The sequence below is a fragment of the Protopterus annectens genome, chromosome 6.part0, assembly GCF_019279795.1.
Source record: "Protopterus annectens isolate FY-2018-M chromosome 6.part0, PAN1.0, whole genome shotgun sequence".
In the NCBI taxonomy this organism is placed as follows: Eukaryota; Metazoa; Chordata; order Ceratodontiformes; family Protopteridae; genus Protopterus; species Protopterus annectens.
This window is the reverse complement of record NC_056737.1, coordinates 872,289,350-872,316,182: the sequence shown is the minus strand read 5'-3', so window position 1 is coordinate 872,316,182 and position 26,833 is coordinate 872,289,350. Positions and strand designations below refer to the sequence as shown.

The 26,833-nt window shown below is 40.8% G+C and overlaps 1 protein-coding gene across 1 annotated transcript in view; it reads left to right on the top strand.

Moving 5' to 3' along the window:
* DYNC1H1 (dynein cytoplasmic 1 heavy chain 1) overlaps positions 1-26,833 on the top strand; it is a 3,754,902-nt gene that overhangs the window by 2,953,260 nt on the left and 774,809 nt on the right. The window contains exons 69-70 of the mRNA XM_044073590.1: positions 9,347-9,500; positions 9,595-9,741. Coding sequence (XP_043929525.1) covers positions 9,347-9,500; positions 9,595-9,741 — 301 coding nt within the window. The remainder of the gene's footprint in view (positions 1-9,346; positions 9,501-9,594; positions 9,742-26,833) is intronic.

Genomic DNA, 26,833 nt, shown 5'->3' with positions numbered 1-26,833 from the left:
AACACGAGCACTAGAACCATGGCTGCTCCCACAGGAGGTGTGAACCTCATGACCCAGAATGAGGAAAAACACCATACACCTCAACCTGACAACCTGAAGTTGGCAGATTGGATAATATGATCCTTCTCCCTGAGAGTCAGTTATTCAGTAAGGATGTCTTTATTATTTTTATTTTTAAAGAAGCTAGAGAGCTCGGCAGTAGACAATTTTACATTTAAAAATGGATGAAATTTTTATTTGGTGTCAATTCAAGGGCCAGCAACCTTCACTGTCAAATCTTTCATTGGTTTTTGCCTACCTACCAAAACTTTTCTCCAAAGGATTGTCGTCCTTAGCAAAATCCATACCTCTGCTGTCTCTGCCTTGTCTGCCCATACATCCACCTTTGTTTTCACAGTTTGTCATGAAGCAGCAGAAGTTTCTAGAAGGCCAGTGCTTGCTTGATCTTAAGGGAAGTCTCTGTGTTCACCAGTGGGAGTGGTTAACACTGAACAGCCTGCCTGTCCCCTGGAGGAGTGGTTACTACCTAGAAGCTGTAGTTTTATTGGCCATTTTGGGTCAGTTCTAAACTCCTTGATCTGTCTCTCTTAAAACCCGGCTGCCTCATGGTTTTGGCGTCTTTTCAGGCTTGCTAGTTGTTGCTGAAGCACCTACCAAGGGGAGAAAATGCTGAGAGAAGAAAAGGAGCCAATTTTGCAATTTTAAGTATTTTCTTCTGATTTTTTATTAAATTTTACTGCTTTGCCGCCTACTTTTTGGCATTTTCCGGCTTGCTAAAGTTTATATCTGTAACAGTAACAGTACTTGGAACACATCTAGAGCCTCTCTACTGCATTTCCTGTGTTGCATTTAATTTAAAATCGTTTTTTTCTCTAAAAACTGCATTTTACCTGATTTTTGGCCTAGCACTCAAGTGTGGGGTCATTTATTGCACTGTTGTGATTATTTTGCTGCTTGTGTATCTCTGCTACCTTTAAACTACAACAAAAAGAAAAAACAAAAAATCTTGCTTTTTTCCCACTTTCTGAAAGTTAAGAAAGTTCAGTTACAGATTTGCTGTTCTGAAGTGTTTGGAAGTTTCTAGAAAGCCAGTGCTTGCTTGGGCTAAAGGGAAGTCTCTGTGTTCACCAGTGGGAGTGGTTAACACTGAACAGCCTGCCTGTCCCTGGAGGAGTGGTTACTACCTAGAAGCTGTAGTTTTATTGGCCATTTTGGGTCAATTCTAAACTCCTTGATCTCTCTCTCTTAAAACCCTACAACTCTCTTTTTGTGCGGAATTGCGCACTGAGCAGCGTCGGGCAGCGCCGCCTAAACAGGTTTAAACTATTCCAGGCTCCACAAAGTCTGCTCTTCACTTTTTCCCTTAGAACTGTTCAAACTCTCAAAGTAATCACTCTATTATCTTTCTAAAGCCCTGCACTTGCTCAGCTCTTATAAGGAAACACTAACTAACTAAAGCACTACACCCTCCTTGACTTCTCATAAGTATTAGGCTCCCGATTGGTCCTTCCTGATCAAGTGAAAAATCAGTTCCTTCCTAATCTGATCAGTAAAAACAGTTCCCTATACTAATCTGGTATGTCCAAGGGTCAGTTTCAAGGTTACTCTCCAGTCCAGCTGGTGAATCTGGGAATTTTGAGGCAATGTTACAATTGCCTTATGTACACAGACAGCCCTCTCCTCCTTCCAACAAACTCTAATAACATGTGAGAGATGCAGTTACGCAGCCAAACTGGAGGCAGAGCTCTCTCAACCCAAGACTGGCACAGTCAGTCAGGAGGAAAAGGTAACCACCACACCACAAATCCAGTCTCACACAGACCTATTGCATCTCCATACCCAACACATAAACACACAAAAACATACTCAGAGGCTCTAAATAAAAATCTGCCTAAACAGCAAAGACCTCCTAAGCAGATATCCAAGCAACAGCCACCCCTCAACAATACCCACGAATCACATATCTCACAAAATCAGTGTGCCTCACAGTCACAGCCCTTAAGGCCAAACAACACACCAGATACACTTGTTATAGGGGACTCTATTGTTCGGCACACTGACGTCCCGCTCACCAGACTGAACAAGAAGAAGGTCACTGTAAGCTGCCTGTCGGGTGCCAGGATCCGCCACATAACGCAACCACTCAGGTCACTCCAAAGCAAGTACAAGTATGACTCCGTCATTGTCCATGCTGGTGTGAATGACCTGAGACATACCTCCCTGGACTACATGAAAAGAGACATAGAGGAGCTCTCTGACCATGTAGCCCAGGCTGGTATGACCCTGACCTTGAGTAGCATGTTGCCCTCACCAAGAATGATGCCACAGTATAAAGACAAAATGATCAGTTTCAACAATTGTCTAAAGTATTGGTGTCATTCAAAGGGGATCCAGTGTCTGTCAGCCTGGGATGACATGCTCGACAGCCACTTTACTTTGCTAGGGACGGCTTGCACCTGTCACCCTTAGGCTTTCGTATACTGGCCAAGGCTCTTGCCACCCCCATAGTGCCTTTTATAGGCAAGGCTCAAAGGACAAACCCACCTCCATAGACAACCCAAGGATAAAAAACTAAAGGTAATGCTACTCAGTGCCAGAAATCTAAACCTCAAGATGCACGCACTCGAGGCTCTGCTCAGTATGGAGAAAATTGATGTCTGTGCAGTAACAAAAACCTGGTTCAAGGCTCCTGAGAGCACCCCAGCACTACCAGGTTATAACTCATACCATGCGTTTCGGCCCCAAAACTTGGACCGAAGCACAAAAGGAGGGGGAGTATCTTTATTCATCAAAGATACCTACACCTCCAGGTTAGTGGCACTGCAAGAAGCATCGGAAACCATCCATGTGCAACTAACAGCGGGCAAAACTGCCTTTCAGTTTGTAGCCTGCTACAGAACACCCTCCTTATTACAGGAACCCCACTTGGCATTCCTGAGAACACTGGAGAATATGAAGGTCTCTCCAAACACTATGTTATTGGGTGACTTCAACTACCCATACATTGACTGGGAAAACTACTCAAGCCCAAACACCTTCGCCCAACAGTTCCTTGAATTTATAAACTCTTAACGCAATGGAACAACTGGTCACCACTCCCACAAGAGGGAACAGCATATTGGACCTGGTCATCACCAACATGGGGACTCTGTTCCACACCAGAGGTAAACCCCTCATTGGTAAGATCAGACCATAAACAAATTTCCCTGGACATCCATATGCCGTCCCCACCCCCAGCCAAGGAAATCACTGTAAAGAATTTCTCAAAAGCCAACTTTGCACTTCTCAAGACTGAGGTGGAATCCTTCAAAGCCCCTGGGCCAGAGGATAATACAGCCCAATCCGCAGAATCCTTTACAAATGCATTCTATGAGCACCTGCAGGAATGCATGGATTGTGCTATCCCAAATAAAATCAAGACTCACTCTTCCAAAAACAGGAGACCGGTCTGGTGGACCCCGGCCATAAATAAGCTATACAACAGAAGGAGGAAGCTACTACATGACAGAGCAAAATCCCAAAAAGGGAAGGCATCTCTGATCAGTATTAGCAAGAAACTTCGATCCCTCATCATCAAAGGCCAGTTTTGAAAGAAAAATTGTCCTAGACACTAAAGATAATCACAAGGCCTTCTTTAGTTATGTCAGGAACATGGGCAGAAACTCCCAGATATGCTCTGAATTGTTGCATAACGGTACAAAATATACCGAACCTACAGACATAGCCAACATCCTGGCAGACAGATTCAGCGCAAACTCCCTCCCCCCTTCCCCCCAAAGGAGCAAATGCCTATCCCAACTGAATGTAACCTCCCTGACATCACAGATGCACAGGTGAAAGCTGCCCTCTCCAAAGCAAAAAACACAGCATCTATGGGACCAGACGGTGTCCCAGGCTGTGTCTTACACGAGCTCCAAAAAGAACTGAACCCTCACATTAAGTCACTGTTCAAACTTAGCCTTACTACAGGATATGTACCCAAAGAATGGCGTACAGCTACAGTAGTCCCACTCCACAAAGGTGGTGCCACAACAGACCCCGGAAACTATCGCCCTATAAGCCTGACTACTCTGGTCTGTAAAGCTATGGAGCGTATTATCGTGGAACTCATAAACAAAGACATCGGGAGCCTCCAGACACTGGACCCTACCCAATTCGGCTTTAACGGCAGATCTTGCCTCTTAAACTTAGTTGATGTCTTTGAAACAGTTACCAAAGCCATATATGAGGGCAAGGTAGTCCACAGCCTACCTGGACCTCGCAAAAGCCTTCGACACAATACCCCACTCGGGCATCATAAATAAGCTTACCAGCTTAAATATCAACCCCTATATCACAAGATGGGTTGCAAACTGGCTCAGAGATGGAACCCACATGGTCAGAATCGCAGGTGCCATATCCGAATCCAAACTAGTTACAAGTGGCGTCCCACAGGGCTCAGTTCTGGGACCTCTCTTGTTCGGTATATACTTCTTTGAGGTTCAGGCTAACATGGGGGGATTATGGCTGACAACGTTCGCAGATGACTGCAAACTGGGGGCCATAATCAAATCTCCAGCTACACAAGCATCCTCCAAAAGGGTCTCTCCGAGACGGATGCTTGGTGCCAGAGCCACGGCCTCAAGCTAAATGCTAAAAAGTGCATAGTCATCCCCTTTGGGAAAAACAAGGTGCCCACAAATTACCGCATATGTGGTAATCCATTAAGTACGGAAGAAGTAATTAGAGATTTGGGGACCAACATAGATGGTAATCTCTCCTTTGATAATCACGTTGCCAAAGTGGTTAGAAAGGCCTTCTATATAGCCCACCTTATCGCGAAAGGGTTCGCTTCTAAATCGAGAGGTCATTGTGCCCCTCTACTTGTCACTCATCAGGCCCATAATTGAATACAATGCCCCTTTTGGGATGTACCTTACCCGACACCTGCAGCAACTGGAGAGACCCCAAAAGTACTTCACCAAGAGGATCATGAGCTACAAACAGATGTCCTATGCAGCTCGACTAAAGAAACTCCAGCTCTACTCAGTTGCTTACCGCCTACTCAGAGGTGATCTATGCCTGACGTACAAAGCCATGTCAAACATAGAATTAATGGACATGCTGCACCTCAAAAAATCCAATTCCCTTAGAGCTACACGCTCCTGGGACCTAAACCTCAGCACAAAAATAAATAGGACATGCTGGAGGGGCAGATTCATTTCCCAGAGGCTCCCCTCACTCTGGAATAGAATCCCAATTCATGTTAGGCATAGCCCCTCGCTGACCCTCTTCAAGCGAAATCTGGATGTGTGGATGGGAAATGACAAATTCACCCCTGGGATCTCTTCTGTGTCCCTGCTAGACAGAGGCACAGTAACTAATCTTAAAAGGGTACCTTCTGTGACCTACTTTACAGAGGCACAATAGGCTAATCTAATCGGGAGGTGGAAGCCAAATACACTCTGGCTAGGCTTAAAAATGCCCTAGGGCAGATAGCCTAGTATCTACCTATGAACCTATTTGACTTAGGCCAAACAGGAACACTTCTGTTCCTTCCTGGGACCTCAGTTTTGTTCTGGAGAAGCTCACTCTAACTCCCTTTGAAAGTGCAAGCACAGCAGATATCAGATTATTAACTTGAAAAACTGCATTCTCAGTGACTGTCACTTTTGCTCAGAGTATCAGAACTGCAGGCTGTAATATGTACAGTTTTCATTCTGACAGGGTTTCCCTAAGGGCTAATCCCACCTTTATGCCCAAGGTAGTTACTGAACTCTCCTTAAATCAAATAATTCATCTCATTGCCTTTTTTCCAAACTCTCCAAAAACAGTAGAAAAAATGTTACACTTCCTAAATGTTCACAGGCAGCTTGGATGTCATTTGGACAGACCTCAAATTTCCAGTCAGGCCAATTTCATGTGGCTTTTGCACCTAGTAAACTAAGTAAACCTATTAGTACACAGACCATTTGTAATTTCTCCAACTGTTTTACTTTCTGTTAAATATACCACAATAAGGAGGTGCCACTGCACTTAAGAATTCACTTGCCAGCACTGCTGCTTTCAAGAGTACCCACCTAAGAAATTCTGGCAGCTGCCATATTGTCTTCAGTCCATACCTTTACTTAACACTGCATGTGGCATCCTCTTAGCGATTGTTTTCTCTTTAGTCCTGCAGGGCTTTCTTTTTTCTCCTAGTTTTAATCACCTTCATCCATCTCTTTAGCTCTGGGAATCCTCCCAAGGAGATATTACTGTAACAGTGAAACACTATGAGCATAGTACATATGGTACATTTACACAACTGTACTGTCCTTCACCCACTCAAAATCATATTTTAGTTATCCCCCTCCCATCTTGTCTTCCAGAGGGACCTCTCCTTTTATCTTTTCAGGACTGTTAGTAGCTAATGGACCTTTTAGTCATTTGTTTCAGTACAGTCTGTAGCAGGTTTTGAACATCCACACCTTCAAAACGTTTAAGATTTATTTTTACCATGCTTCTCACTTCCGAAGTATCTTTGAAGGAACAGAGAAGCCAGAGTGTGTTTTTCCTTCTGTAAATTACATGGCAGCCAGAAAAGCACTTAATATGTTACTTGCTTCAGTTTTCTTCTTGGGGGGGGGAATACCCCTTGGCTACCAATACAGATGATGCTGGCTGGAGAAGATGACAGGTATGATTAAGAGATGTTAAAGTTCATAAATAGTTTTACGTTTTAGTCTCGAGTCAAGAATAATGCTTCAAGATGTGCAAAAGTACTTGTTTATTCCTAAAGCAGCCCTGGAAGACTGCCTACTAAAATTTTCAGATCAGTCTCAAAGAATAACAGAAAATACTTCATTTATGTACTTTTTCTTATCAATTTCATGTATGCAGAACTTTGTAACATAATACATTTTTAAAATATTTTACATCCTCATGAACCTTGCTTAGAACCTCATGTGAACACTTGGCAAAATGCCTTTCAAAAAAAGCTGTGCTTAAGATTTATTGCCTTGCAACTTTAACGTTTGGTACCATTGCATGCCGTCTCACAGACATCCTTGCAAAGGCATCCTCCAGCCTGACAAGGCTCCCTGGCGCATACTGTTCATCTGTTTTCCACGGATACCTGACACTTTTTAAACACAACATCCCTTAACTCCTTCAGCACTTTTTCAGCTGTCAGTGCAGGGAGGATACAATCTAAGACGCTTATAAAGCTACTATTTAAGAAACTGTAATTAAGATACATTTTGCATAATCATGCATCTATTTTTCATTTTGCTTTTAACATAAACGTATTATAGACATTTTATTTGACTTGTGTGAAGAAGTTACAAGTTAGTATGCATTTTGTGAAGAATAAACATGAGACTTCTCCTCTTATGGAAGGTTATTTTTCATCCTTCGAAGAAGATTGTGATAATGTGCATCTGATTAGGTCATGAGAACTGATACTTCCCTGTTCAAAACCAAGTCAGATATCTGGATGATTCTTTAATGGAAAAGGAGCCACATGCCAAATTCAGTTTTTCAGCTTGCCATTACCCCTTCATTTTTCTCCCCTTGCTTTTTTGCTTTGGAGTTGTATGCAGTTTATCATCTTAATCTCTCTTTACAACTGTAAACAGCACACTAATCTTAATTTGGATGTACCAGTATTATAGAATATGCAAGTAGCCTTAAAATGTCTGGAATTTTCTAATGATATGCATCCTTTGACCTTCACTTGTACTGTTTTGGATTGCATAACATTATTAACCTTGGGGAGATTACCCCCCCCCCCCACGCACACACACACACACACACACACACACACACACACACACACACACACACACACACACACACACTCCTTTGTGTTGCTTATGGTCCCTTGTGCTTGTGTGCATTTTTCGGTGAACTTACCTGTAGAGTGCATAATTTTGCTCTTTTTCACATTATGTTCAGCCTACTGATCTTTACACAGCGTAAATACTGCAGACCTTTGTGGAGAAGGACACCTTCCACCTCTGAAAAAGTCCATGACTGACACTACAGTGTTAAACAAGATCTACTGTGTGGCAACCACATATTTCCATCATATAGCCGTTTTCAAATCCTGTCCTTCGTTTTGTTCTTCACACCTTTGCCCCACAGTTCCTTGGAGCCCTTGCTAAGTTTCAGATGCACTTTATCTACATTGTTGCTGCCCCACTGTCCTGAACTGTTTTTCAGCTTAGTAGCTGGTTTATCTATGTGCTTTTCTTGAGTGATGAGCTTGAGACTGTTCACAAAGTTCATTTGCTTTATTTACAGTGACACTATCAGTCATATTTTATATGAGTTGTATGGAGTTGTCTTTTTCTGGTAAGATAAGTCATCCTCTCCTTGCAAAAGTAGTTTTGGTGCTTAATTATTGGACTGATTTAGAGAATGCAGGTTTGGTGAGTGAGTGAATAAGTCCTTTTAGAGGTAGTCCATCAGGAAGTTTCTTTCAGCTGAGTTTAACATAATTACTAGAACTTTCAGAAGGGAGGAGTGTATGAAATGTTATTTCTTTGAATAAATTGATGACTAGCAGTAGCTTTTTAAACTTAAATGATGCATATAAATTTACAAAAAAATATAGAATGCCATTTGTGAAGGACTGTGAATCCATTACTATTAGTGTAGCATGTCAGCACTTGAAGAGTAGTGCACTTTTTGTGACCAAGTCCCACCACAGGGCAGTTGCACATATGAGAGTGGCTTCTCCTTTAATCACTTACTCATTTGTTAACTTATTGAACTTTTCAGATTGATATACCTGTAATAAAAATGTGATCTAGGAATATTGTCTAAATTGATGACTTCCATGTTATGTAGGTGCAAAATTAAGGAAATCAAAGGCAGAGGCTTGGGTTGGAACTTGTCACTTCACCACTCCAGTCTTTAGTGCTGCACTCCACAATAAGGTCAGCTTTAGGTTGAAAAAGCATTGTTAATTTAGTCATGGAATTTTCGTTGTTTTGTATATATTGTTTTAAGTGCTAGTACAGCCTAAAGTGGCATTTCTTTACCATGTAGAATGAACAGACAATCAGATATCCATGCCAACTTACTGGGAATGTTCTGTTTTAACTAACTTGTTGCATTTGAATCGGAAGCAGAATGTTTTACAGCAACATATGTATGACTTCAGTTTGAACATTATATCATGTTTTAGAGGTGAGATTACAGACTGCGTAAATGAGTTGCTTTTGTTTTGAATTGCAGGTAAGGATTCGTCTTACAAGGGTAACTTAAGTATTAGGCAGTACTGTATGCCCCTCATTTCTCATTGGCGCAAACGCTTTATTACGTCATGTAAAATGCATGTGGTGGTGTGATTTGTAAAATTACTTTTTTCTGTTTGCAGATATCCACTGATTATTGATCCATCTGGCCAGGCTACAGAATTTATCATGAATGAGTACAAGGATCGTAAAATTACTAGAACAAGTTTCCTTGATGATGCATTCAGAAAGAATTTGGAAAGTGCTCTCAGATTTGGTAACCCCTTGCTGGTACAGGTTAGTGTTTCACAGTGAAGCGGTTACTGTATTGAAAGCCATCCAGAATTACATTTCACACTTCAAAATCCTATTCTTGTTTCTATGTTTTTAGGATGTAGAGAGCTATGATCCAATTTTGAATCCAGTACTAAACAGAGAAGTTCGTAGGACTGGAGGCAGAGTCCTTATTACACTTGGTGATCAAGATATTGACTTGTCACCATCATTTGTCATCTTTCTTTCTACTCGAGATCCAACGGTAAGACACAGATAAGTTGCTTTTCATAAATGGATGTTCATTCTCTGCATGTCTAACCATACCTGTCAACCTGGAAACATCAAATATCAGGACAAAGGCCCAAGAAAAATAGGCACAACTGGACAAAAATCTGTACTCTGATTAATGTAAAATTTGCATACATAATTGTGACCCCGCCCACTGCAGTAGAATTGTAGGATACCATCATTCTCACACACACACAGGCGCGTACATGCATACATATATTCAGAAACATTTACAGATAACTCAGACATTCAGAAGCACAGAAAGACATACACACATGCATGTATAAACAAGTACGTACACACACACAAACTCACTTGCACTTTGAGTGAACACATCCTCAAATATGCAACAAACCACAGAACCAGAACAAAGTAAATATTCACAACAAAGCCAGTAATAAAATTTAACAATCCAGGCAGGAATTTCACAGTCCAAGTAAAGTTTACGCAGCAAATTTATTAAGGTAACAGTGCAACATCACTCTAGTGGCTCAGCCAGATAACCTTCTTGGAGTTAGTAAAACACAATAACTCACATTATTAAATACTAAAAACAATTACACCAGTAAAATAATTAACCAATAAAAAATATAACTTATTGCAAAAGAGCTTTCCTGCTACATTCCCTATGCAAACCAGCAGGTGTCAGTGCAATATTTCAAAATAAACACATTTATTTTTAAGAACAGAGGCATTTTCAGCTATAACATGTTCCAATATACAGCCATTCAGGTCTGAATAAATCCCCCATGAATGGCATTATAGTGAACTGCCAAAGGGCTCTCATGCTTATTGTTCTTAATGTCTCATGTGTTCCCTGTAGTCTTACCCTAAAAGATTTTAGTTTCTCCTACATAGAAAAGTCCACAGGAACATCTTAACGCATACACAACTCCATTAGTATTACATGTAGAATGTTCTATTGGATTATATTGGACACTATTAATATTAAAAGATTTAACCACATAAGAACATGTAGAACAACCTCCACAAACCCAAGTGCTCAAAATTTAAATATCATTAACATAGTCTAATTTTGGTACACAACATTTACTATGGACCACTATATTTTTCACACTATGTCCCTTCTTAAGGGGCACTAATGGTGTTTTACATAAATTCTTAACCTGACCTTTCCCTTTTAAAAGGAATGGCCAAAAATACTTAATATCTATGTCCTGAGTTGTAGTGAACATGGTTACAAAGTAAACTTTTCTACCATCTCTAGGACCACAAGTAACTAAGTTTATATCAACATTTTTTCTTTCACTATTCTTACCCTTCCCTTGCAAGTATTCCATTTTGAACACTTTCTCAAGGTCCCTAATCAGTTCCTCACTATAACCTTTCTGTTTGACCATAATGCAAGTGAGAGTAATTTCTTGTTCCATGACCTTTACATCATTATGCAACCTACTCAGTCGTAAAATTTCCCCATATGGCAAAGCATTCAAAAAATGTGGTGGGTGGCAACTTCAGGCATCCAAAAAATGCCCTCCATCATCATACTATCTATGAATTCTAGTGCTTATATGACCATTAAGATGGCCCTCTAGCACTACATCTAAAAATGTAACTATTTCCATTCTACAAACCATCAAATTTCAAAACAAAATGATTCTTATCAAAATCATCCACAAAATTCTTGACCAACAATTTACCCCCACACAAAAAAATTAAATCAGTAAATCTATAATAATAAACTACATAATTTCTTTAAAAAAATTGTAATTTGTACAAAAAAAAAATCAACTTCAAAAAGGCCCATAACCAAATTTGCATACATGGGGTAAACGGAGCCCCCATGACTGTACCTTGAACTTGCTGGTAAATAGCTTGATTAAATTCAAAGAAATTAACTAAACTAAAATATGCTAAGTCAATAACATAATTAGCCAGCGGACTATCACCTAAGAAAAACTTTAAGGCCTGTAGGCACACAGAATGCCTAGAATTCGTATATAAACTTTTCACATCAATAGTAATCCAATAACAATCTTTATCCCATATTATTGACTTAATCTTTTCCAAGAAATCAAATGAATCTTTAATGTACGAATCCAACTTAACCGCAAATTTAACTAAATAAGCATGTAGTATAACACCATTATTATATTAAAAAAAATATATTTTTCTACTGCTACTATAGGTTGTCCTGGTCGGGAAACTAAACTTTTGAATTTTGTGTAGACAGTAAAGTCTAGCCAACCTACAATTTCCCACTTTAAACTTTGCTTCAACATCCTGCTTTGATAAATACCCTAACCTATATCCTGTCTCAAACAATTTCTGAAAATTCCTAATAGCTTTATAATAGTCTCTAAGGCTAGAAATCATATAAACTTTTTCGTGTAAGTGGTCCATACACTTTTTCAAATACTGAGAAATGTAAAACCATTGTTATGTGGCTTTTATCTGAAGGCTTAATTACTAGTTCTTGTTTTTTTACCCATTTCCTGTAGGGCTTTCTATTCTTTTTTAAAGTAAAATATACTACCTTTATTTCTCAAAAAATCAGAAAACACATTATCTACAGCAAAATTCACCATTGAGCACCTGATAAATTAACAATAAAATCGTCACAATATTCAGTAACTACTACTTTTAAACTTTTGTTGAAATTGTCATATCTAATGTATTGTCCATCTATGTTACCTTCTGACCATTCTCTCTTCTTCCCATAGTATTCACTTTTTCTATTGCTCCGAAAGCTATTTTTCATATAATGAGGTGGTTGTGTCGGCAAAGGGGGGATACGCCTTTTCCTCTCCCTCAGATTCCCCCATACTGCTTGTAGCTTCTGAGGAGGCAAAGGAAACGCTAGCTTTCAAATTTCATTTACCAGACATTCAATGCCATTCATGGGGGGGGTTATTCTGACCTGAAAGGTTGTATATTGGAACATTGTATAGCTGAAAATGCCTCTGTTAAAAATAAGTTATTGTTTAAGGAAATTGTTTTTTTATTTTGAAATACGGCATTCTGGCACCTGCTGGTTTGAATAGGGAATGTAGCTGGAAAGCTCTTTTGTAATTGGGTATATATTTTTATTGGTTAATTTTTTTATTGGTGTAATTGTTTTTAGTGTTTAATAATGTGAGTGATTGTGTTTTACTAACTCCAACAAGGCTGTTTGGCCGAGGCGCTAGAGTGATATTGGATTATTAACTTAATAAATTTGCTGTGTGAACCTTACTTGGATTGTGAAGTTCCTGCCTGGATTGTTAACTTTTATCACTGGCTTTGTTGTGAATATACATCCTCAAATATGTTCTTTTAATGAAATTGCCCCCCCTCCCCCCCAAACCCCTTATTGTCTCTGATTTTGCTGCTTAATTGTGCTTCATTCAATAATACAGCTGATGAAGCGTTCTCATTTAAAGCCAGTAATGCCAGAGACTGAATGCTATAAATATTAAACTTGGTAAATAGCAAAGCACTATTTAATGAGATAAAACAAAACATTAGCTTTTTAACTGTTCGAGTTCCACAGCAGCATTTTTCAGTGGGCAATACCTGTCCTTTAACACCCTGCTGGCAAATGTTCATCTAGTCAGAGTTGTCATATACATGTCACTCAATAAGTTGTAATACGTGCACTAGTTCTTAAATGAAAGTTCCAGCAATAGAAAGAAAAATACTATGAACATTCATAGGTGAGAATCACTTCATATCAATCCAGTTTCTCAAAAAACAAATGCTTTAATAATGCACTATTGTCGGGAATTCAGAAAGCCTAATGTTAAGCTAAAGTTACATATTGCACTCTCCCTCCTCCTTTGAGATAGGTTCATATATTAGTACTAGCCTACTAGGCTAACTGCCCTTGTGAGCCATTTTAAGCCCAGCCAATCACCTCATGTAAGAATCAAACACTGCACTTTGTGTCTGTAAGGTAAACACCCTAACTATTATGCCAACTTTCCACCCTAAGTAAATTAACATTTTTACACGCGCAAACAATGAAAATGTCACTATGGCTTCTTTGTATTAATGTATATGTGCCTATGTCATTGTAAACTGTGATTTAATAAAGATGTTTAAACTTTTTAATCTTACAAGAGGTGCTCAGCAAACAAAAATCTCAATTAGCATTAACTGACATTTGACCTTTTATGAAGTTTATATTTACTGATAAGCAGCAGCTACAGATGTTTTAGAAAATACAATCTGCCCATATTGAGTTGATGGCCATTTCTCAGTGTTTGCAGCCATTTTAAAGGCAAACTTACAATCACTGCAAAAAAAATGTGTAAATAGGGTTGCCACCTTTTCAAATGGCCAAAGTGGGACATTTTCAGTACAAACATCAGATTTTACAGGCTGACACATACCCATGGTCAGTACAAAGGATATAACTTAACTTTTTTGCCTAAATAAAAGCTTATTCTTGTAGCACTTTAGTTGCTTATTCTGTTTCTTAATGCATTTAGGTATTTTAGATACAGAATAACTGTTTTATGCAACTATTACATAAAATATAGGAAATAATTTTGTCCTAAAATCTCAGGACATTTGCCATTTTTAAGATTTTTTATCAGGACACAACTGCCCAAAGAGGGACTGTCCCTCGCAAAGTGGGACATGTGGTAACCCTATGTGTAAAGTATCATCCTTTAGTCAAGAGCTACAGTTTAAGCTGTCCATTTAACACATTTCACTGCACTAGTACTTTTTCTACCTTGCTTTTGGCATATAAAGCCTTTTCTAACACACTCATATTACTGAGAGTGGAAAACAGATAATTCATTCCAACAAAAAAAATTAAAGGAAAGCGGCGACTATTAACCAGGTTACGTTAACCACAAAAGTACATCAATTACAGCTATTTTCATGTCTTCTGGTTAGTAGAAATCTGGTTTAAAAGATCATATATTGTCAATCATGGGTCTGTCTCCCCCCATTTCTTTAAAAAAATTCATTCTTAATTGTGTGTGAAGAAATTATTTTCCATTACATGCAACTTAACAGAAATAATTATATGCAACCTTCTCATATTTTCGAGAGCTTAACTCCAGAAATACTATCATTTTGGGCGTAACGGCTGAAAGGGTTCACCCTTGTGGCCACAGCTTAACTAATAAATCACATGCTACTTGATTTCAGAAATAATAGGATTACCAAATAATTTTCTACGGTCCTTCACATTATAGCTACTACTTTCAAGAAAACAAAACTGCTGTGTAAACATACCTTAGTAGTCAAACTACCTTTTTAAGATACCGAGTACATCTTTGAAAGTCTTACTTTTCATCTTTCATTTGTAGCCTTTTGGTATTACTTAAATCTGTAGTTCTTGTGATTGTTTTCATATTTGTAGTAAATGTGCTATACTCAACATATGCTGTGTTTATTTGTTTGGTCTGCATTTCACTTTCAAAACTTGCTTCTGACTGACTGCATTTTCAATGTACGTGCCTAGTATAAAGACGTTCTGAATGTGCTTTGCAAGAGGTTTTGATCTCTTTCTACTTGAACGTCTGTACTATGGATATATTCATGGATGTTCTCACATCCATACACTATTTTTTGTGTATGTGTATTCCTTGCTTTGTATATGCTGTTGATGGATAAGCAGCTTTTTTTGTAGTATCACAGTTCTCTTATTCTGAGTTGCATCTACTTGCAAGTCATTTGCCTTATTCACCTCATAGTATCTTAATGTTTTTAATACCTTTATTGAATTATCACTTGTGATATGGGCACATTCACATTTATATAAAATAAATCAAACTGCATTAACAAGTTAAGATTAATAAACATTACGCATCATATATTACTATATATCGTATAACCTAAAAACATTACATAAATTATTCAATTCATGACCCTTTTTTTTTAAACAAGAAACTTTATTAAACCATCACTTACAACATGAGCAATCATACATTTATATAAATGATAACAAACCACACCGACACAATCCTAGTTGCAAGCATTTAACATTACAAACCATCTTACTATCTTAATCTTGGTACTTCTATAACTAGTTTATACATTTCAGATGTCTTCCTGTTCATTACTCCATTTCCAAGGTCCACATCACAGTAGCATACGTCTCAGAGGGATAGTTATCTAGACATGTTAATCACAAACTTCCGTGCTCTCTTTTTTTCATTTCAGGTTTTAGATCCTATAGCATTAGACTGCAAGTGTATTTCAGGTGTATTACTGTTAAGCACCTACTTAACTTGAAATTGTAGTGTCTTAGTACAGCATTTGTATTACTCTGGTTGAGCTTTTCTTACTTCTGACCTCAACAATATATCCCATTACATTTACAACACCTTTTTGGATCACCTTTGGTCCTGATGAAGTAACAGACAGAAGATTGAGGAGTCTGTGTCTTCTTAATGGAATGTTAAATGTGCACAATTTGAGCATGTTTTATCTCTACCCAGTGCCGGTTTGCTTTCAGTTTTGAAAAGAACTCCGCATTTGGCATTCTTGAGAGCAGTGCTAAACAGTGGATAATGCCACTGCTAAGCTTCTGTTTAGATCTTGTGGATCATTTCAAATGCAAATCTTTTCACAACATTGACTATACCACTCAGATATTCTTTAGGCTCCAGTTGCTCCAATTGCATCTTCATGACATGAGTGCTTCATTCAGTTTATTTTTTGCTGTATCCTAGTGCTGAGGGCTACTGGTATTTTTCTTAAAGGATGTCACTGGTGCAACATCAGGATTTATTTTTAAATGCTATTACTTTGGCAAATTTCCTAAACCTGTAATCAGAATAATCACCCCATAAGTCATTGTTGTAGTTGTGCATTGTATCCATGATGCATGACTGATGTAGACATGTACTGTGATTTTAAACTGTAGAATTATTTTAGCTGTTACTAGTTTCTCAGAAGTCGTAGTCCACGGTGGTGCAGCGATTAGCATTGTCGCCTCACAGCAAGAGGTTCTCCTGTTCGATTCTCAGCAGGAGCGCCTTCTGTGTGGAGTCTGCATGTCCTCCCCATGGTCAAGTGACATACAAAGACATGCAGGTATGTGCGTGCGTGAATGGGTGTGCCTCCTTTGAAGGTTAGGCATCTGGCTGGCAACTTGGCACCGTAAAAATCCACTGCCAATCATTAGCAGACCGGAGTTCCGCTGTGGCGACCCCTAACTGGGAAAAGCCGAAAGACGTTACTTTACTAGTTTCTCAGAAGTCAAACAACCCAGAACATAAGGATATTTTTTTTGTCTCAGTGCTTGTCATAGGTTCATAGGATGATAGTAGGCTATTGGCCCGGAGGCCCTTATAAGCCTAGCCAAGAATTTCGCCCATGTTCCCACAGTCAGCACCTGTTTCCCTGTCCAGCAGGGACACAGATGGGATCTCAGAGGTGTATTTTCTGTTTCCCATCCAGTCATCCAGGTTCCTCTTAAAGAGGGCTAGTGAGGTACTCTGCTTGACATGGAGAGGGAGTCTATCCCACAGATGGGGGAGTCTTTGAGTTACACATCTCTCCTGCCAACAAGTTTTATTAATGTCACAGACCAGGTTGGCACCTTGTTTGCTGGTTGTACGAGTGGAGTTTGACTTGCAGATATGCAGCAACTCCATCAAGGCTGGGTCTGAGATGACCTTGTATGCCAGACACAATTCACCTCTAACCAGTCTATATGAAACTGAGGGGAGGGACAGGGCTTTTAGCCTATCTGTATAAGAGAGGTGTTTGAGACCCTGGATTTTCCTGGTCAGGAACCTCTGTGATGTCTCCAACTGCTGCATGTGCTTGGCAACGTACATGCCGAAGGGAGCATTTTACTCCATAATAGGTCTGATAAGGGAGGAGTACAAGGATGTTATGACCTCCTTGTATTGGATGAAATACCCTTACTTATGAGGTGGGCCATGTAGAAAGCCTTCGTACAGTGGAGGCAACGTGGTAGTCAAATATCAGATTGCTAACATCCTGGGTGCCCAAGTCCCTCAAGACTGATTGTGTGCTTAGTACGTTGTTATTAATGTGATAATTAGTGGGGATGCCATTTTCCCCAAAGGGTATAATTATTCATTTCTTGGCATTCAGTTTGAGGCCATACTTCTAGCACAAGTCATCAGTTTGGGTAAGGCCCTCTTGGAAGATGTTCACATCAGTAGGGGAATTTAAGATAGTGCCCAGTTTGCAGTCAACTGCAAACTTGGTCAGCTACAGACACTGGTTTTTGCTTGCACCTCAGAAAAGTATATCCTAAACAGTAGAGGCCCCAAGACTTATCCTTTAGGTACACCACTCGTTACGGGTCTACCACAAGAGGTGGCTTCCCCTATTTTGACTGAGTGGGTTCTATCAGTGAGCCAGTTAGCTACCCATCTGATAATGTATGGGTTGATGCCTAGCCAGGAGACTTTGTCTATTATGCTGGAGTGGGGAATAGTGTCAAAGGCTTTGGCTAGGTCAAGGTAGGTGGTGTGCATCATCTTCCCCTCGTCCATGCCTTTGGTGACTGTTTTGAAGAAGTCAAACAAGTTTAACAGGCATGAAGTCTCTTTCACAAAACCAAACTGTGTAGGGTCAAGCGTTTGGAGGTTGCAAGTGTCATTGTTTATAAGGTCCATTATAATGCATTCCATGGCCTTGCAGATCAGTCTAGTTTGGCTTATGACCCTTTAATTGCCGGGGTCAGTAGACGCTCCACCTTTGTGTAGAGGGATGACGCTGGCTGTCCTCCATTTGGCTAGGATGAAGCCAGTGCTCTGGCTGTGGTTGAATAGGGTGCCTAATGGGGCTTGAGAGCTCATGCCTGAGTTCGTGTAGGATGCAGCCAGGGATGTTGTCAGGTCCCATGGAGACACTATTTTTTGCGTTTGAGTGGTTATTAAAGACCTGCTCCTTGGTGATGAGGGGAGATGGGCAGGTGTTGGGCATGTCCTGGTTTACTGATTGGGGGGGGTGGGCAGAGGGGTGAAAATTTCACTGAACCTGTCTACCAACAGGTTGGGTATATCTACAGTGTTTGTGTGTGGTGTTCTTGACCAACAGTTCAGAGCAGATTTGGGTGTTACTTTGAGATTGCAGACATATGCAAAGAGGGCTTGTGATTGTCCTTAGTGAATTTAGACAATTTGAACTTGATGTTAGTCTTAGAGGATTTCACAAGTGACCTTATTTGGGGAGATTGCTTCCAACTTGGCACCTGTGCCTTCTTGGTTCTGGACAGCAATTTTTTTCCTTTTTATTATAGAGTTTTATATCTGCTGTCCACCAGAGACAGGTTTACTCTGCTTTGAGGAAGATGATTTTTTCCTGTTTGGTATTGCTGCCCATACAACTGTGTAGGTGCTCATACAGTTTTTTGGTGTAGGCTTGGACATTAGTGCTAGTTCCAGCTGAAGGGATGGTGGCTGTGAAGCTGCTTATACCTGCTCTCAGGAGATTGTACTGTGCTTTGGAAAAGTTTTTTTTTGTTTGACCCTGACGGGGGTGGGGGGTGTCAGGGGAGATGGTGACTTTGAAAGTGATTGCTTTATGTTTGGATCTTACCAAGGAGGATGACACTGTAGGGGTGTTAGTGTCTACTCATGTTGGTTAGTACCAAGTCCAGGATATTTTCACCTCTCATGGGGGTGTCGACCAGCTGATCCAATGCATTGGCATTGACGAAATCGAGGAATCTCTGGGTGTTCATGTTTGGGCTAGAATAGGTCGTCCACTCTATGGTGAGTAGTCACCCAGGATAAGGGTAGAGGGTTGAATCTTGATGGACTCAAGTCAAGAGAGGTGGAGTGGGCATCCTGAGTCATGGTTGGGGGTCTGTAACTATAAGAATAGATGTTTTGTCAACAGTTAACTGAACTTGGAGCGTCTCCTGTGTGTCATACTGCTTGACCAACCTGGAGGTGTGTAGGTCTTTGATAAATATTGAAACTCCACCACCTTTGGTTTTGTAGTCATCTATTTGGGGTCGAAGTATGGTAGGATGAGTAGTAACCTGGTAAGGCTGGGGTGCTCTCTGCAGCTTTGAACCAGGTTTCAGTGACTGCACAAATGTCAGCATCCTCCAAAGCGCGGAATGCTTGCAATGAGTGCAGTTTCATGCCATGACCCCTAGCGTTTAGCAGCATGACCTTTACATTTCATTTAGAAGAATTTTTCTTGCTAGTAATTTTGTGTTCATGACTTTGCCTTAAAAATGCACTATGGAGGAGCCAAGAGCCTTTGTCAGAAGCTTGAAGCCCAGGGGAAACAGATGAAGGCCATCTCTGGCAAAGCATCGTGGTCTGTCAGTCATGTCCTCCCAGAATGTCCGGTACTGGATCCCCTTGAAATGACACCAGAAATGAAGCCAATTACTAGTCATTTTTTCTGTTGTATTGAGACTTCATTCTGGGTGATGGTAGGATGCTGCTGAAGACTAGGGACATACCTGCCTGGGACACACATTCATCAAGCTCAATCGTGTCTTTTCATATAGTCCAGAGAGGTACGTCATTCACACCAACATAGACTATGATGGAGTCTTAACAGTACCTGTTAAGAGACTTAGTGCATGTGTGATTTGACTGATACTAGCACCTGCCAAGCAACTTTGTGACTTTCTCCTTGTCTAGCCTGGTAAGGGGCACATCTGTGTGTCTCACAATAGTCTCTCCTATGACTAGTATGTTGGGTTTGTGGCTGGGCCTTGGAGGCTTTGAGACACAAGCATGTGTAGCATGTGTGGTGCTTGGTGCTGTGGGTTGTAATGTGCATGTGTGTGTTTGCTTTGGAAGTTTCTCTTGTTTAGGTATGTTTTTGTTGATAACCTCCGCATGTGTAGGATTGTGTTGTACAGGTGTGGATGGTGTTAAAGGTGTGGTGCTTGTAGTGTTTGCACAGGCAACCTTCTCAATGCCAGATGGTACTGGCTTGTGACTGAGACAGCAAGGATTCTAGATTCTTAATGTAATTGCATCTCTCACACAGATTGTGTTCCTAGGTGGTAGTAGCAGAGGGTTGTCCCTCTACATGTGGCAGCTGTTACAATGTCTCAGGATGCCCATATCAAGCAGACTAGCAGGAGAAACCATAGGAAATTGTCCGTCCATGTTTGTCAGAATCTGTGGAAGAGGTCAGGGATAGTAGAGTGGGTACTATTTGAGGAGAGGACCTCTAGGTTGTGAGTAGGGCTGGATAAAATCAATACAGTAGCTGTAAAGGAGGGCCTCACTTATACAGGAGTGCTGATTAGGGAACAAATGCAACTGAGATACCTCGCTAAGGGTTAAAACAGTGCAGCAGTGTGGTATGCACCATGTAAATAAGCACAAACCTGTGCAAACACGGGATTTAAATACCACAAAACTGAAAGTAAAATAGAAATACTGGAATTTAATCAACCCTTGAGCCTGAGCTCTTAGCTAAACACTATTCCAGACGAGTTCCAGCCAATTCACATACTCTCAGTAAGTGCAGGCAGGCCTCAGCCAACACAAGATGGCATGACAGGAAACAGGAATCACACAAACAGATTTGCATACAAGAAAACCTGAAACCAGATTATGCTAAAGATATTTAAGCTCTGTTTAGGTCAATTTAACCCAGGAGAACAGATGCACACTTAAATATAACAGTAGCAAACAAGAGCAAACTGATTTAAACAAGTTAACCAGTAAAAAAGCTCAAAACTGAGGTTTGTTACAGCAACCTTCAATCAGATGAGTTCTAACTGCCACTAGGGTGTAGGGGGAATGGTCTTCAGCAAAAGTTGGCTTAGTGAAGTGCTCAGGTTATACAAACAGAGCTAGATTCAGCAGGTCTGAATCTAGTCTATGCTACAACAAACAGGGTGCACCAATGTCAAAAAGAAACAATTCAAATAAGCAGGCACAATAAGCCTTCAACCACCACTCAAAATACTGCTGCAGCCAATGTAGCACATTTGATTCCCTTTATATGACAGGAGAATTACCATGGCATGGCAGGCATCCAGGTAGGCATCAGAGGATTTTTCTTCTTTTAATTCCTGTCCAATTCCCTACTCATGACTGCAAGTTCACAAATATGGGGAGTACTGTGTGGCAATGTGAGGGCTTGTTTCCTGATTCTTTGAGACTGAACCAGTAGTCCTGATCTTCCTTGAATGTAAATGTCATGTCTGTTCCTACTGTTCTGTAGGCGAAGTCCACTTAGTTAAGGTGCTGCATTTTTAAAATGGATGCTGGACTACTTTTGTGGTCATGTCAGCAGTTTGTTTCATAGGTGAACACTAGACTAACTGACTGAAGGGCCGTTTTAAGTCTAGTCAATAACCCAAAGTCAAAATCAAACTATGTACTTTCTGTCTGAGGTAAAGACGTTGATCATTATGCCAAACTAATCCGCTTTTGATGTAATGCTCAACATAGCGGAAAAATATGTTAAAGGACGCACAGATCTTTGTTTAGTTCCTTTGTATCCCATTGCTTTGAAACTGTATTCAGGCGAACTATTATTCCTTGAACATCTGTCTTGTTAAAATTGAAAATTTTCTTAATATCACAGCATTTCTTGCCAGTAGTCTGACTTGCATTCTTGCCCTAGCACTTAAGAGGCGCTTGTCTTCATTGAATTAACTCTCATCACTTCAGTATCATCTGCAAAACCTCTTTTTTTACATTTCTGTTAAACATGCAAATGCCTTTGACTGTTGCTTATTCCATGAACGCGTTAATAATTTTCTAACAGCTATGCTGCATTTTTGTAATGTTTTGCCCCACAGCTTCTCGTGCCAGGAGCCATTACATTTTCCTTGACATATGTTTTTCTGAAAATTAAACAGCTTGGTAGCTACTTCACTACACAGAAGGTCTTTGGCTAATGAAGTTCACAGATGACTGCAAACGGAGCCATAATCGAAACTCCTAACGATGTGGACATCCTACAAAAGGGTCTCACTGAGACAGATGCCTGGTGTCAAAGCCATATCCTCAAGCTCAATGCCAAAAAGTGCATTGTCATCTCTTTTGGTAAAAACTCTGTACGCATGAACTACCACATAGGCAGTAGTCTGCTTAACACCGAAAGTGTGATAAGAGACCTTGGGACACAGGTGGACAGTAGTCTCTCATTTCATAATCACATCGCCACAGTAGTCAGGAAATCCTTCTATGTGGCACACCTCATCACAAAAGGTTTCTCATCCAGGAAAAAAAGAGGTCATTGTTCCCCTCTACTCTTCGCTCATTAAACCCATTATAGAATACAGCGCCCCTTTTGGTATGTACCTCACAAGACATCTACAACAACTGGAAAGGCCACAGAAATGCCTCACAAAGAGGATTACCAGCCTCAAACAGATGCCCTACGCAAACTGTCTAAAAATAATTCCAGGTTTACTGCGTTGCATATCGCCTGCTCAGAGGCAATCTCTGCCTAACATACAAAGCTATGTGAAACCCAGAGCTGTTGGACATGTTCCATTTAAAGAAATCCCAATCCCTCCGAGCTACACGCTCTAAGGACCTAAACCTTGTCACCACAATAAACAGAACATGCTGGATAGATAGATTCCTGACCCAAAGACTTCCCATACTCTGGAACAAACTACCTGTCTATATCAAACAAAGCTCCTCATTAGCACTCTTCAAGAAAAATCTTGATTGGATGGGAGATGGGAAATTCACCCCGGGATCACTTCTGTGGCTCTGCTTGACAGGAGCACAGGAAAATAATTTTCTTGGGTGGCGAAAGCCAGGGTATCCTTTTGGCTAGGCTTATATAGGCCAACAGCCTAGTACCTACCTACAAACCGATGAGCCATGTTTAAATACTTGTAGTTGGCCATTTTGGCATGCCGCGGTGGTGCAGCGGTTAGCGTTGTCGCCTCACAGCAAGAGGCTCTCCCGTTAGATTCTCTGCTGGTGTGCCTTCTGTGTGGAGTCTGCATGTTCTCCCCGTGGTCGAGTGACATTAAAGACATGCAGGTAGGTGCGTGCGTGAATGGGCGTGCCTTCTTTGAAGGTTGGGCTTTGGGCTGGCAACTCGGCACCGTAAAAATCCACTGCCAATCATTAGTGGACGTGAGTTCCGCTGTGGCAATCTCTAACCGGGAAAAGCTGAAAGACTTGTGAAAGTTGGCCATTTTTGCTATTGTTGCAAAGAACTGCCTAAACAAATGGTCAGTTGCGTTTGTGCAATTCCTGCCTTCAATTAAAATTGGTCTTTAGTTTAGGATTTTCAAAACTTTAGTAAAACTGTTTTGTGAGTTAGACCTCTGGGATTACTAACTGGCCAGTGGTGCTCTCTTAAAGTTAAGTATTAAGAGTACTTGCTGTTTAGGATTTGAAGAGCAAGCCTGGGCAGCATAACACTCTGTTTTTGTTTGGAGGCCATGGTTTTAGTTATTTGAGTTTTTCAGTTAAATAAGACTGTAGTCAGATTTTGCAATGTGCTTTATGATATTTTCGCAACTTTAGATTTTAGAGGTAGTTTTTATTAGCTTTGCTGTATTTTGTATAGAAAATATTTTTTGTTAAGTAATATTGAAGATTTTGTGACACAGATCTGCTGTCTCTTGCATCTGTCCCTCAACAGTTGGGTCTTTGTATCCAACCTCTGAGATGACTTTAGCTACTTTAGACTTTAAAGATCCATAGCTCAGGTTCTGCTGTTATCCATGATGCCTTCCTGTCCCCAACGTTACCCCAAATTGTTTGCCACTCATAAAGTACAGACATGTTTTTTTTTGCTCAGGCTTGCATCAGCTAAGTTCACTTAAAAATTTATCCAATGTCAGTTTTCATTCTGTCTTCAACCTATGGGTTTGGATCCTATCCCTCGGATCCGATTCTCATTGCAAAAGCTCATGGCAACCAGAAAACTCTTGAGCATTATGAGGATTATGATCCTTACTCATAATGCAGCAACCCCAGTTACCTCAGATCTCGTTTGCCACTTGAAAGCAAAAGGTGGTTGTTAGCTTTTCTCGAGCAGCTAAGTGTTTTTTCTTTTCATTATACCCTTTCTTCAAAGTTTTTTTTCTAAGTCTCTAAATATGTGTTCTCTTAAATCTAGCTGATTTTTTGCTATCATTAGTACTTCCTTACCCTTTCCTGATTGTATTTGTGTAGCTCTCTATACTGTAGTCAGTATTTCTTTCTGTTTGCTACATTTACTGTAGTTCTTGTATGCTGCTGTTGGTATTTTTTCTATTTCTCTAATAGAAAAAAAAGTTTGTTTTTTGGTAGAGTGCTGTTTTTCTCCTGTTAGTACTGTATCTTTCATTATAGCTTTGAACTATGGCCAACAAAGATAAAAGCCCTGCTAGGTTTAAAAAATGTGTGAAGTGTGGGCACAAAATTCCATTTTCGGATGCCCACACACTGTGTGTACTGTTTGGGCCTGCCTCACTTGCAAGAAAACTGTGCCATCTGTCGCTTTCAACCCACGGGCTGTGGTTGAATGTAAAAATAAACTTGTTTTGAAGGGATTATGTCCTCCTCCTTTTAGTGCAGTATTATCTAGAGTTTTCCCCCTCACCAAGTACTACAGCTTTGTCAAGACATTCTGACAAGTCAAAGAAGTGATTTTTATCGGATCCGACCACTTCTTTGCATTCTAAAAAGAAGAAACTTAGTTCCTCTTATCCAGCCTCAACTTCTGATCCTAAATCGAAGCAAAAAGACCTATCTGATCCAACCCTACCATCAGATCTGAAACCAAAAATGACTAAAGAAACTTCAGACCAGAGTATTTTGGATCCGACACAAGTCTTTGGATTCCACACCCGACATTTTAATTCTCCCAAGAACCAGATGCTCATTAGTGGACCCAGTCCTCTCTTCCTTTTATGAAGAGGCCAAAATCCCCATCTGTTGTGTCCACTCGCTCTTCTAGAAGCCTTACTGAAGATTACGTGGAGAGGTTAGTGAGGGAAATTCTCTTGGCACAGAGTATGTCAAGCATCCTATAGGCTCCTAGCCCTCTGGGTCAGGAGATCCGACCTTCCTCTACCTCACCTTTGCAAGTTCCTCCTGTGACTCCCTGCTCTGTTTTGGAGTTTTTGGATTTGACTTGCCCAGGTCCATCTGCATCTGATACGAGAATGTCTCTATTCTCAGATCTGAAGCTTACTCTGAGCTCTTCGGATCCATAGGGCTCTTGGAGCCAGGGCTGCCCTGTCTGGTCTGGAGTGTGTCATTTTGGTCTGAAGTTTTGAGAGACATCTCTACACATGAGGGCCTCAGCACGAGTTAGTTCAGCTCAGACTTCGGCCTTTGGGGAGTTCTCCTCGGAACAGGGAAGGGACTACAGTCTGAAAGCTTGTGCTTAAAGATCTATGGTCCTCTTTCTGTCTGGGGGGGGATCTGCCTTTGAGGTCATGGAGACAGCCTCAGATCCTGCCTGCAGGCTTGTCATCTCTTTGCTTGGAGCCTCATCTGTCCTTCCCACAGGGACAGCTGGTACTGAACCCCAGGCTGCCCAGCAGGGTGTTCCCACCTGTTCTGATACTTCCCCAGAGCCATCACACTAAGAAGGTCCCTGAGAAGAGAATATGCAAGTGAGAAGCGCTTGGACTCCCCCCCCCCCCCCCCCGAGAAGTCAGTCACAGAAGATAGACTTTGAAGGTGAAGGGTCCCCACAGTCACCACCTGAAGATGTCCAGATGGAAACGTACTTGAAATCCTGAACCAGAGAGGTGGCTGGAAGCCCAGCAACCCTTCATCTGAGGAGTCTGTATTCCTGGAGGCGTTCGGTGCTGGCCTGTCTGCCTCCTGGGTGACTCCGCTCGTCAATGACCTCGTAGATTTGGTGTCTCAGCGGGCATGGACGCCAATCCCCTGGAGGCCAGACAATTTTGACGTCACCAGAAGGTAGACAGTTTTGGACAAAAGGTGTGCCTCTTGATGCCATGGTAATGGCAGCTGCCACTTAGAAGGAACTATCCAAAGAGAGTTCCATTGTCCATCTGCCGAACAAGGAGTCTCGAATGATGGACAGATTTGGGACACATGTCTATGCTAAAGCAGCCTTCGCCTAGAGGGCACTGAACTATTTGGCACATTTCACTAGGTTAGAGAGAGACCTGATTAAGGAACTCTGATACCCTTTCAGGAGCCATTTCTGATGAGGTGTGGGCATCTATCACTTTTCAGTTGGCTACC